At 40.0% G+C, this 12,553-nt stretch overlaps 1 protein-coding gene across 1 annotated transcript in view; it reads right to left on the bottom strand.

Annotated features, from left to right (window-relative positions):
* The window catches only part of LOC148501812 (ovostatin-like), a 259,021-nt gene that overhangs the window by 24,761 nt on the left and 221,707 nt on the right, over positions 1–12,553 (bottom strand). The window contains exons 27-28 of the mRNA XM_088449994.1: positions 3,522–3,605; positions 1,341–1,517 (exon numbers count right to left, since the gene is read on the bottom strand). Of these exons, the coding sequence (XP_088306120.1) occupies positions 1,341–1,517; positions 3,522–3,605 (261 nt within the window). The remainder of the gene's footprint in view (positions 1–1,340; positions 1,518–3,521; positions 3,606–12,553) is intronic.

The raw sequence follows: 12,553 nt of genomic DNA, 5'->3' as shown, positions 1-12,553 counted from the left end.
ATATTATATGCTCATATTCAGTCAAATACTTCAGAACTCATTGCACGGCGCTTCACAGTACAGATGGACAATGACCCGAAGCATACTGCAAAAGCAAACAAAGAGTTTTTTAAGGCTAAAAAGTGGAATGTTATGCAATGGCCAAGTCAATCCCCTGACCTGAATCCGATTGAGCATGCATTTCACTTGATGAAGACAAAACTGAAGGGAAAATGCCCCAAGAGCAAGCAGGAACTGAAGACATTTGCAGTAGAGGCCTGGCAGAGCATCACCAGGGATGAAACCCAGCGTCTGGTGATGTCTATGCGTTCCAGACTTCAGGCTGTAATTGCCTGCAAAGGATTTGCAACAAAGTATTAAAAAGTGAAAGTTATATTTAAGATTGTTTAGTTTGTCCCATTACTTTTGGCCCCTTAAAAAGTGGGAGGCACATATAGAAACCGTTGTAATTCCTACACCGCTCACCTGATTTGGATGTAATTTCTCTCAAATTAAATCTGAAAGTCTGCAGTTAAAGCACATCTTGTTTGTTTCATTTCAAAGCCATTGTGGTGGTGAATAGAGGCCAAAATATGAAAATTCTGTCAATGTCCCAATATTTATGGACCTGACTGTATGTGTAACTAAAATGGATGGAGAAAAGTCACAACGTAGTTGCTTGGAGGGGTCTGATTTGTGATTGCTATAACCCTGGTGTAAGTTGCACAATGGGTGGTGACTGAGTTTGATTGGTCACACACGCTGAAAACACTCCCATTTATGCAACATCACTAAAATGGCTGCAACAGTGATTTAAAAGTCAGTTTACATTACAGTCCACACACTTTTTGCACAACAAAATAATGACTCATTCTGAATTGGGGAAGGAGATGCCTGCACATATATATTTGAAGTGTCCTATAAAAATGGCCTATTTGCTTGTGCTTCACTTACAGTAGCATTTCAATGCTCTAACACACTTGGGTGCCTATTATCTGTACTATCCGGCCAATACAGTAACTGTAATAACTAATGTTTTTTCCACTGTGTAATATGATGTCTAGCAGTTATACTTCAGCCGGATCACACCCAGGTACGTGCAGGGGAGGGAGCTGTAGCTACAGACTTGCAAAGGGGACAGAATCTGTGACTGAATAGGTAGCAAAAATGTGCTAAGAAAACATTTAGATGCATTTTGCTACTCTGGTTGTGTCCGATGGAAAATAAGCCCCATAATGTCTAGTGCAGTGTTCACTATAAATCCAGCTCTGGTAGTTATTCAAGCTAAGTAGCGCAGGTTGGAGTTTCTATGTCACATTTTATGCTGGTTACAGTGTAAATATCAGAGAGGTTTTTCTTACTTTGAGCCATTTTATTTTTTGCTTTTTCCAAAAGTTCATCAGTTAATTGTCCTGTGAAGTTCATGTATTCCAATAGGTCTACAGTGGGAGAAAGAGCTGCCAGATTCTGTGCACAGCAACCAATTGGCAGTTCCATCAGGTTGTCCAAGTTCTTCACTGAAATCCCTACAACATCACCTGCATGTGAGAGAGAGAGGCACAATACAGGAATAACATGTAACCATGGCATGACGGTCCTCGTATTAACACATGCGTACGTCTGTTTTCACATATCAACCCTTTTATTTCCAGGGGTTTATGCCAAAATGGTCCCTCCGGAATCCTCACTAATTTCTGTATTTTCTGGCTACAGTAGGTGGTTTTTTTTTTAAAAGAATAGGTTTTTTTAACACTATCCCAGCAAACGCTGAGTTATTTTTTCCCGGACAGAGCTTTCTTTTGACACTATAGTTTATGAGCATTTTATAGGATGCACTTACATGTACATCTTTCTAAGCTATTATTACCAAGTTCAATCCAAGAATGTTTGCAGGAAGACGAAGGGGTATATTTACTATGGTGAGGGTTTTTATGATTGGAGATGTTGCCCATAGCAACCAATCAGATTCTGCTTAACATTTATCTAGCACCTTCTAGAAGATAATAGCTAGATTCTGATTGGTTGCTATGAGCAACATCTCCAATTCTAAAAACTCCTACTATTTTAGTAAATATTCCCCCATTATAATATTAAATGTTTGGTGTATACTTTTTGGGCACAAAAAAAAAAATACATAGGTGCAAGTGCATGCTTGCACTTGTAGTGCTACAAGTGTGTACTATAAGAGCCTGATTCAGAAGTAAATGCAGACGCGACCGCGCTGTGTCTTTCGGTAGTCGTCGTCTGCGGCTTTATGCAAATGCAGCAACAAAGCCCTTCCCCCGGTGTACATCCGTGCGTCTAAATGTGCAAGGCCTGAGACGCCCACTATGAGCACCTGTAGACCCTGCAATACCGCCTGGCACCTCTTTAGACTTGTACCAGTCCCCATGGCCAGTGCAGATTTTCCATCTTCAGTGTGAGCAATGAAGCGTCTGGATACACAAACACTTTAGGGACACGCCCATGGCACTCACACTACATGTCCATTTTTGCACGCCTGAATAAATAGCGACCGCCCAGTCATCGCCCCGGGAACGCCCAGCAGTTTTCCAAGATACGTCTGATACCGCGCGTCACAATCACAACAGCGTCTTTGTGCGTAAACTCCATGTAATGCATGCGCTACACGAGTTTTTAGAGAATTTCCGCTAATGCGCAGTTGCAAAATATCGCACGACTCTAAGTACATCAGCGTTGCACGAGGCTCTGAATAAGGTCCGAAATGTTTGACACATCAGAAAATATTAAGTGTTGCCCGGTCATACATAAATAGTTTTTGCCTCCATAATAAAAAAAATATATAGATTTAAATTGCCTCTATATTAAAATAATACATTTATATTGTCGCAGTAACAAAATAATACAGTGATATTGCCCAATAATAAAATAATACATTTATATTGTCACAGTAACAAAATAATACAGTGATATTGCCCAATAATAAAATAATACATTTATATTGTCGCAGTAACAAAATATTTCAGTGATATTGCCCAATAATAAAATAATTTTATATTGACTCCTTATTTATTAACATTGACTATTATTCATTAAATGATTTTTTACCCTCTTCTGTTCTGACAGACGGGATAGCGGAAACGTACGATTTAAGCAAAGTTGTTTATACGAATCACGTCTAAAAAAAACTGCAGCTCGATGCTGTACTGCTAACGTGATATTTTATAAGCAGTTTCAGAACTGGCACTTTGCAATAAATCGGTTTCATGTGCAGTTTTGCCATAATTAGACCAAACATTATAAAAACTGCACATGTAGCCCCCAAAAATCCAACTGCTCTTTATTAAATCATCCACAACGTGTCTATTAAGTGATCTGGTGCAATAAAGACAATGAAATCAAATGCTGGATTGCTTGTTATGGGTTACTGCATGATGTATATATTATAAACTATATAAAATGGCAAAAATTTTCTTCATTAGCGATTTTCCTACAAAATTCAGATAAATACGTGCTCCGTCATCACAAACGTATATAGTATTAGTTTTGAAAGTGCCTAAAGAACAATGAAACAAACTCACCCACAACTTGTATGGTCACTGTAGTTACGCCCGGCACCAAATTGTCTGGGCGCGGTATGTTGATTTTTGTCTCACTGACTGAATCTGTTAAAATAATAATAATTATAATAATAATAATAATTATTACAACAACAATTCCAATAATAATAATAATAATAATAATAATAATAATAATAATAATAATACATAATAATTAGAGATGATGGTTTGGTTCTGCTAAAAACCGAAAACACCCGAACTTTGGAGTTTCGAGTCGAACCAAGTCCCAAGTCAGGTCTTCCCGCAAGTTGAATCTCAGATCTAAAAACCGTATCTCGCATGTTTTGGATGGCATGTAAGTCCCTCCCTCGTGCTTTCAGCTGCCAAAATTGGTCAAAACTGACTGGACATGACTGGAAATTAATGTTATTGATGTTAATAATACTATAGGTACAGAAACAGATTTTAGCCATTTTGATCAATGTTTTAAAAAATCCAAAACTGTACCAAAAGACTTGAGGGTGGTTTTGCCAAAACCAAAACACGATGATGATTTAGAACCAAAACACCGGGGGTCCGTGCACATCGCTAATCAGAATATTGTGGGGTCTATTTACTAAGCCTTGGAAGGAGAAAAAGTGAATGGAGATAAAGTACCAGCCAATCAGATCCTAACTGCCATGCTATGTTTGAAAAATGGCAGTTAGGAACTGATTGGCTGGTACTTTACCTCTATCCACTTTATCTCCATCCAAGGCTTAGTAAACAGACATATTACAGAAAAATGAGACAGCGCATAAAAGTCTGAGTGGACCCAGGAGACACACCAATAATCAATAGTGAATTTATTGACACATATATAAGTAGCATATAAATTGAAACAATTGTAGCAATGTATTCACTACAGTGAATCAATAAAATGTTGGCAGCATGTACATATAAAACGATTTAAGACTGAACACCAGCTGTGTGCTCTAATCACCAATACTATTAAAGCTGATCAATCCGTTAATTAATAAAACCTCTGTTCCATGGATACTAAAAGTGAATTCCTACTAGGGATAAATATATACCTTGAATAATGCACTTATTAGCAGTTCCGTTAATGGAAATCCATAGTGGCATTGATAGTAACTCATATCCTTTAAATTTTTACAAATGCAGTTACAATCAGAAAGTTTTTATAGCCAAAGCTAGATACAATGTATCTCTGTTATCTTATTGATTGACAGACGTTACGGGACATCATTAAATACAACCAGCTACCAGTGGCACAAAATAGAAAGGATCATGTTCTAATATGTTTTGTTGTAGTTGCTGAAAAAGAGCCACCAACTACAGCAACATCTACTGAACTGTGCAGATAGATACAGAAAAGCGGATAAACCATAGTTTGGGACCTACGCATTTCACCATAAAAATATTATTTTATCATTACATTACTAAAATGTCTGTTATTTAGTTTGAAAGTTTATTCACAATTCCTTAACTAATCAATATTTGGAAAAATATGTCTAGCCATGACTAATTGCATTGTTCATTTGTAATAACTACCGATAAGGCTTAAGGGGCCTATCCATTAGCAGATAAATTGAACGATTGAACGATATATCATTCAATTTATCTGCTATGGATAGGCCATGAACGATGACAGATGCGCACCCCCATGGCTGATAAATTGGATCTTTCATCTCTCCAACATGTTGGTCAATTATCACATATCGCTGCCAGATATTAGAAATATCGGGCAGTTTATATGCGGTAAACAATGAATGACGAACGATATTTTCAATGAATATTCATACAATTTTTAAAAAAATTCCACTCCCTGAATGATATTATGTCATCGTTCGCCAAAATCTGTCATGTACATGAGAGATATCGTTCAGCACAGCCACCAGAATTTTCAAAAGACATCTTTTGTCTTTCATCTCTCAGAAAACATCTGCTAATGGATAGGCCCCTTAAAATGCTTTTAAAGAGATTGTAAGCAAAGTGCATTTTACTTATACTCTGTTACTGTGAAATGCAGGGTGCTGAGGACACTTTGTGGTGCCTTATAAATAAAAGTAAATAATAATTAAATCATTAGAGGTATGTAGCCTAATATCAGGTCAGTAAGGTGTTGTTATGGAGGCAGGAGTAATGAAGCTATGTGTAGGCTGTAGGTGACTATTCATAAAAGGTTTTTCATCATTTATTATTCAACTTTGTATGACTGTAGTAACATCACATGTGACTAGGGGATGTTTAGGAGGGATACGTTTAAGATGCCGGCGGTCGCAATCCCGACCGCCGGCATCTAGAATCCGTAATCCCGGCTAGGGTTAAATGACAGGCGACTATAATCCAGATGCCTGTCATTTTCCAGATGCCGGCACACCGGCGCCCGGCATCCTGATCAAAGGGATGCCGGGCACTGCAAGCGGACAGCTGCAGGGGGGAAGGTTAGGTTTAGGCTACCCGGGGGGGATTTAGGGTTAGGCACCCCCTGGGAGGGTTAGGTTAGGGGGAGGAAGGGTTAGGGTTAGGCACCCCCGGGGGGAGGTTAGGGTTAGGCACACCCCCTGGGATTTATGTTTAGGCAGCGGGGAAGGGGGGTTAGGGTTAGGCACTTAGAGGGGGGAGGTTAGGGTTAGGCACTTGGGGGGGAGTTTAGGGTTAGGCACCCCTAAGGAGGGTTAGGGTTAGGGGGTTAGTATACTATAGAGAATACTTACCTTCCGACGATCGGGATTTCCAGCGCTGTCGGTCTTCTGCTGCCGGGCTCTGCTATTTTTTCTGGCTGCCGCTGCCGGGGATTCGCACTGCCGGTCATGCGGCAGCTGGGAATCCATACCAAATGCATTTTGGATACCACTGTGACCTCAGTATGCTACTCGGGCTCTAAGGGAGGCAGCCCCGGACACACATGGTTTAACAGGAGCTAACGGCAGCTGTTTTAGGTCACTCATGAAAGCCTATGAAACAGTGATTTGATCAATAATATGGAGCATGCAGAGTTGCAGCCAATGAGTTTAGGTTAGAGATGAGCAGGTTCGGATCTCAAAGATCCGAACCCACCCGAATTTTGACATCCAGGGTGAAAAACGAACAAGCGTTTGGTTCCCCCGCCGGTCCCAGATCTCAAAATGAGGCAAAACCATAGAGACGAAATCTCGCGGCTCGCAAGGTTTCGTCTTTATGTATATAAGGGACCACGTGGCGGCAACCATTTCACTCCGGCTGTGGAGACTGAACAGGGAGGGTGGGTAGTGTAGGGCTGGGAGAGGTAGTACTTACCTGTGCTGGTGCTGGTGCCGTGCTGTGCTGTCTGCTGTGTCCAGGGCTGGTGCACTGCTGATCCACCTGGTGCTGTCACTGCTGTGCTGTCTGCTGTGTCCATCTGGGCTGGTGCTGATGCGTCTGGGCTGTTGCTGATCCATCTGGGCTGGTGCTGATCCATCTGGGCTGGTGCTGTGCTGTCTGCTGTGTCCATCTGGGCTGTTGCTGATCCATCTGGGCTGGTGCTGATCAATCTGGGCTGGTGCTGTGTTGTCTGCTGCATCCATCTGGGCCCAAGTTTTGGAACCGAAAAAATAAATATATATATATATTGTCTTTTTATTTTTTTTCTGTGTGTGCGTGTTAGGCTTAGCCACACAAGATACAGCAATGCAACCTAGTGCTGCCCGACTCCAGTCGACATCAATCTGTGCTCTGGGCCCGAAAAAAAAATGGTGTCTTTTGTCTATTTTTCTTCTGTGTGTGCATGTTAGGCTTAGCCACACAAGATACAGCAACACAAGCCTCCAGTCGTCATCAATCTGTGCTCTGGGCCAAAGTTCTGGATCCGAAAAAAACAAAACAAATAAATTGTGTCTTTTGTCTATTTTTTTTCTGTGTGCACACGACTGCACGAGTGTGAATTTTGTAACCACACCTTGGCTACACTATTGGTGCTTGTGACACTGCTTCAAGACCGCAGAAAATATGGAGGGCTATGACATGACAGGAGAGCAAGGCCAAGAACCAAATGTTGTAGCTGCCTCCAGCAGTCATAATGATAATGCAAGGCCGTCAACTTCCTCGTCCTCTATGAAGGACCATGCCCAAGGGTTTAAGTCACATCATGGATATGGGAAAGCTACTTTTACTGTAGTAAAGAAAAAACAATTGAAAGGCAAGTTGCTTTTAGATAAACAAAAAATTGGCAATATGCCATTCACTACACGAAGTGGCAAGGAAAGGATAAGGCCTTGGCCTTTATTTATGATACAGAAACAGACAAATCTCAGGTGCACAACTCCAAATTTTTGATAATATATAAATGCAATAAAATTTTGCAATCAATAGAGGTTTTTAGCATAATCATGGCCTAGGTTATGGGCCTACCCACCATATCCAGGTACCCTCTTTAGGGTAGGTCCCTAACATACTAGGTTTCAAATCTAGAGTGCAGGACACCCCCAAACTGGCCCAGCCAAGCCGCTCCAGGGCACCGCCATCGTAAGAAAAGTGAAGTGTAAAAGAGATAGTTAATAGCAGCCACAGTTGCATATAAAGAATGAAAATAAAAAAGTGAAGTACATGTATAATAAACAAACAGGGAAGGGTTAAAATGTGGTTAATGCAAGAAGCGCTTTTTTTTGGGGGGGGGGGATTTGTATGTACTAATTACTATTGATACCTGCTGATCCACAGAAAAATAAACAAATAAATAATCAAACTGCAAACCAAACGAACAAATAAAAAGGAGGTATGTAAATACTTAAATAAAATAAAAAAGAAGATAAAAAAGAAGAAAAAGAAGAAAATGAGTTACTTTGACTAGAAATGAAGATGAAATAAAAATAAAATCAAACAACAAAAACGAAATGTAGCTAGTGCAAAATTAAATGAAAATGATAAAATACCAGTGATATTTGAGCATTAATGTTTACACTCCTTTTGTGGGAATGATAGGTGCCTGCTGCTTTGGTACAGTGCAAACGGGTAACTGTCCCTATCTTCCTAAAAGCGGCGTTGTCCTTTGTTGTTGGTGAACATGTGCTGCTTGATGCTGTACTCGCTCCCACTCTGCTGTCAGCAGACTGTACCCAGTCTGTTAGCAGGGATTGCAGCTCAGCATGCAGCGATCTCCGCTGTGCCTCCGGCAATCTTTCTGGCCTCTGGCTCTATTGATGAAAGGTAGCTGGTGGCTTGTGTAGTGGTCTGGGCTCATTTTCTTCTTCTTTTTCTTCTTTTTATCTTCTTTTTTATTTCATTTAAGTATTTACATACCTCCTTTTTAATTGTTCGTTTGGTTTGCAGTTTGATTATTTATTTATTTATTTTTCTGTGGACCAGCAGGTATCAATAGTAATTAGAACATACAAATCCCAAAAAAAAAGCGTTTCTTGCATTAACCTCTTTTACACTATTTCGAATAGTGACAACAGAAGCAGCTATAAATTTCACAGTTGCGCTACTAGATTATCAACCAGGACTATTTTTGCAGTGTATAGTTAATATACACAAATAATCCAGCTGCACCACCCTGCACCATGTCAGATATTACGCACAAATATAGAAATATAAACTCTGAAGAATTTTTCAATATAGATTTGCAATTAAATGATGTCCTTGTAGAAGTCCAAAAAAGCACCAAAAAAGCACCAAAGCAGCGGGCACCTATCATTCCCACAAAAGGAGTGTAAACATTAATGCTCAAATATCACTGGTATTTTATCATTTTCATTTAATTTTGCACTAGCTACATTTCGTTTTTGTTGTTTGATTTTATTTTTATTTCATCTTCATTTCTAGTCAAAGTAACTAATTTTCTTCTTCTTTATCTTCTTTTTTATTTTATTTAAGTATTTACATACCTCCTTTTTATTTGTTCGTTTGGTTTGCAGTTTGATTATTTTTTTATTTTTTTGTGGACCAGCAGGTATCAATAGTAATTAATAAATACAAATCCAAAAAAAAAAAAAAAAGCGTTTCTTGCATTAACCTCTTTTACACTATTTCGAATAGTAACAACAGAAGCAGCTATAAATTTCACAGGTGCGCTACTAGATTATCAACCAGGATTAAGGCTTAAAATGTGTTATAAAAGAAAAATGTGTTATAATGCGGTGCCCTGAACCAGATCAACCAAAGCAATCCAGGGGGACCCACACCCCAAAAATGAACCAAAGTTGCACTACAGTATATAACTTGTAGGACTTACCTAGAATTGTGCGCAATTCTAGGTAAGTCCTACAAGTTATATACTGTAGTGCAACTCTGGTTCAACATTTTAAAAATATTACAGGGGCATGCAGGAGATGCTTTCGGTGGCCCACAAAATATCCAGACATTTTAGATAGTCAGCAACCACTTGTTGAAGATTGCATGACCAGCAGGTACTGTTAAATTTGCCCTGCCATCAGCTGAAGCAAGAGGTAGTAACTCAGTGGAATTCTATGCTCTATATACTTCAACGGATGGAGGAACAGCAAAAGGCCATCCAGGGCTATACAATGGAGTATGACATAGGCCGTGGAGGGGGGATGCACCTTACTCAAACGCAGTGGAGAATAATTTCCGTGTTGTGCAAGGTTCTCAAACCCTTGCAACTTGCCACACGTGAAGTTAGTTCAGACACTGCCAGCTTGAGTCAGGTCATTCCCCTCATCAGACTTTTGCAAGCTGGAGAAACTGAAGGAGGAGCTGAAACATATCGATTGCGCAAGGTATGTGGGACTGGATCAAGCCCTTGATTCACTTCACCAGGATCCAAGACTCATCAATCTATTGAAATCTGAAAAATATATATACTTCAACGGATGGAGGAACAGCAAAAGGCCATCCAGGGCTATACAATGGAGTATGACATAGGCCATGGAGGGGGGATGCACCTTACTCAAACGCAGTGGAGAATAATTTCCGTGTTGTGCAAGGTTCTCAAACCCTTGCAACTTGCCACACATGAAGTTAGTTCAGACACTGCCAGCTTGAGTCAGGTCATTCCCCTCATCAGACTTTTGCAAGCTGGAGAAACTGAAGTAGGAGCTGAAACATATCGATTGTGCAAGGTATGTGGGACTGGATCAAGCCCTTGATTCACTTCACCAGGATCCAAGACTCATCAATCTATTGAAATCTGAAAAATATATATTTGGCCACCATTCTAGATCCTAGGTTAAAGTCCTACCTTGTGATTTTTTTCCAACAGACTGAAATCTAAAACTATGCAAAGAGCTGTTGGTCAAAAAATTGTCAGCTGCAGCAGCATGCGAAACGCCTTTATCTCCTCCTTCAGTTTCAACAGCTGCCAGGAAAAGACAACATTTTCCTTACAGAATGCCTGCTGGTCATGCAGATCAGTCACCAAAAAATGACATCTGGTTGGGCCTGAGAGAACTGCCTACTAGTGACATGTCTTCTACCGTGACTATGTGTGATACGGTCTCCATTCACAGAATGGTGGAGGACTATTTCAGAGATAACATCCTAATAGACATGTCAGACAGTCCCTTTCACTACTGGCAGGAAAAAAAGGCAATTTGGAGTCCCATACACAAACTGGCTTTGCATTACTTAAGTTACCCACCCTCCAGTGTGTACTCCGAAAGAGTTTTCAGTGCAACTGGCAACCTTATCAGTGATCGGCGTAGGAGGTTACTTCCTCAAAATGTGGAAAAGATTATGTAAAAAAAATTGTCAGCTGCAGCCGCATGTGAAACGCCATCATCTCCTCCTTCAGTTTCTGCAGCTGCCAGGAAAAAACTAAATTTTCCTTATATAATGCCTGCTGGTCATGCAGATCGTTCAGCAAAAAATGAAATCTGGTTGGGCCTGACAGAACTGCCTACTAGTGACATGTCTACCGTGACTATGTGTGATACAATCTCCATTCACAGAATGGTGGAGGACTATTTCAGAGATAACATCCTAATAGCCATGTCAGACAGTCCCTTTCAGTACTGGCAGGAAAAAGAGGCAATTTGGAGTCCCAGACACAAACTGGCTTTGCATTACTTAAGTTGCCCACCCTCCAGTGTGTACTCTGAAAGTTTTCAGTGCAGCTGGCAACCTTGTCAGTGATCGGCGTAGTTTACTTCCTCAAAATGTGGAAAAGATGATGTTCAATAAAAATGAATTACAAATTCCACGAGGAAGACCTCTACCAACAATTACATCAAAAAAATTACAGAGGCGCCTATGGATTTCAACAGGGACAAATTAATATTGTGTGAAGAAGAGGATGTACACACTGATGGGGATGATGAGGACGACAGCAACTTGTAATGTAAAGCCAGTTTGTGTATGGGATCATTTTCATTTCCATGTCCAATGCACATTGGCAGCTTGTTTTATGGGGGTCCAATCAAACCAATAATTTCAGCCACAATTGGCAGTCCTTGTCGATGAAATTATTGGTTTGTTAAACTGTGAATGTCCTGTTTCGTATACAACATAAGGGTTGGTGGGAGGGCCCAAGGACTATTCCATCTTGCACCTTTTTCTTTTCCATTATGTGCTGGTTGGGGCATTGCTGCCTGACATTTTAAATTAATGTTATGGTTGGTTTAGGAACCAATGATTTTTTTTTTATTAATTTATTATCAATTTTACAGCTAGGGGCTGCACCAATGAATTTATATTTATTATTCATTTTTCAGCCTGTGGCTGCACCAATGAATTGTTTTTTAATTTATTTATAAATATTACATCCAGGGGCTGCACCAATGAATTGTTTTTAATCTCTCAGATCATTACCTTATCACCTAAACACTCTACTCCATTATGTCAACCTCAATGCCAAACAAATCACCCAAACCTCCTCAAACCTGCAGAAATATTAATGCTATTAATTTTGAACAACTATCCACCTCTCTGCAAAAATCACTCTTACCCATTTCTAATTTCACTTCTCCTGAGACTGCTGTATCACATTTGAACCAGACCATAGAACTGGCCCTCGATGAAGTAGCTCCAGCTACCCATCACATTCCACGTAGACTTAGATGTCAACCGTGGCATTCCAAATTCACAAGACACCTACAAAAACTCTCACGTAAAGTAGAACATCAGTGGCGAAA

Source organism: Taudactylus pleione, unplaced genomic scaffold (genome assembly GCF_031769625.1).
Source record: "Taudactylus pleione unplaced genomic scaffold, aTauple2 ptg000502l, whole genome shotgun sequence".
In the NCBI taxonomy this organism is placed as follows: domain Eukaryota; kingdom Metazoa; phylum Chordata; class Amphibia; order Anura; family Myobatrachidae; genus Taudactylus; species Taudactylus pleione.
This window is presented reverse-complemented; position numbering and strand designations above follow the sequence as displayed.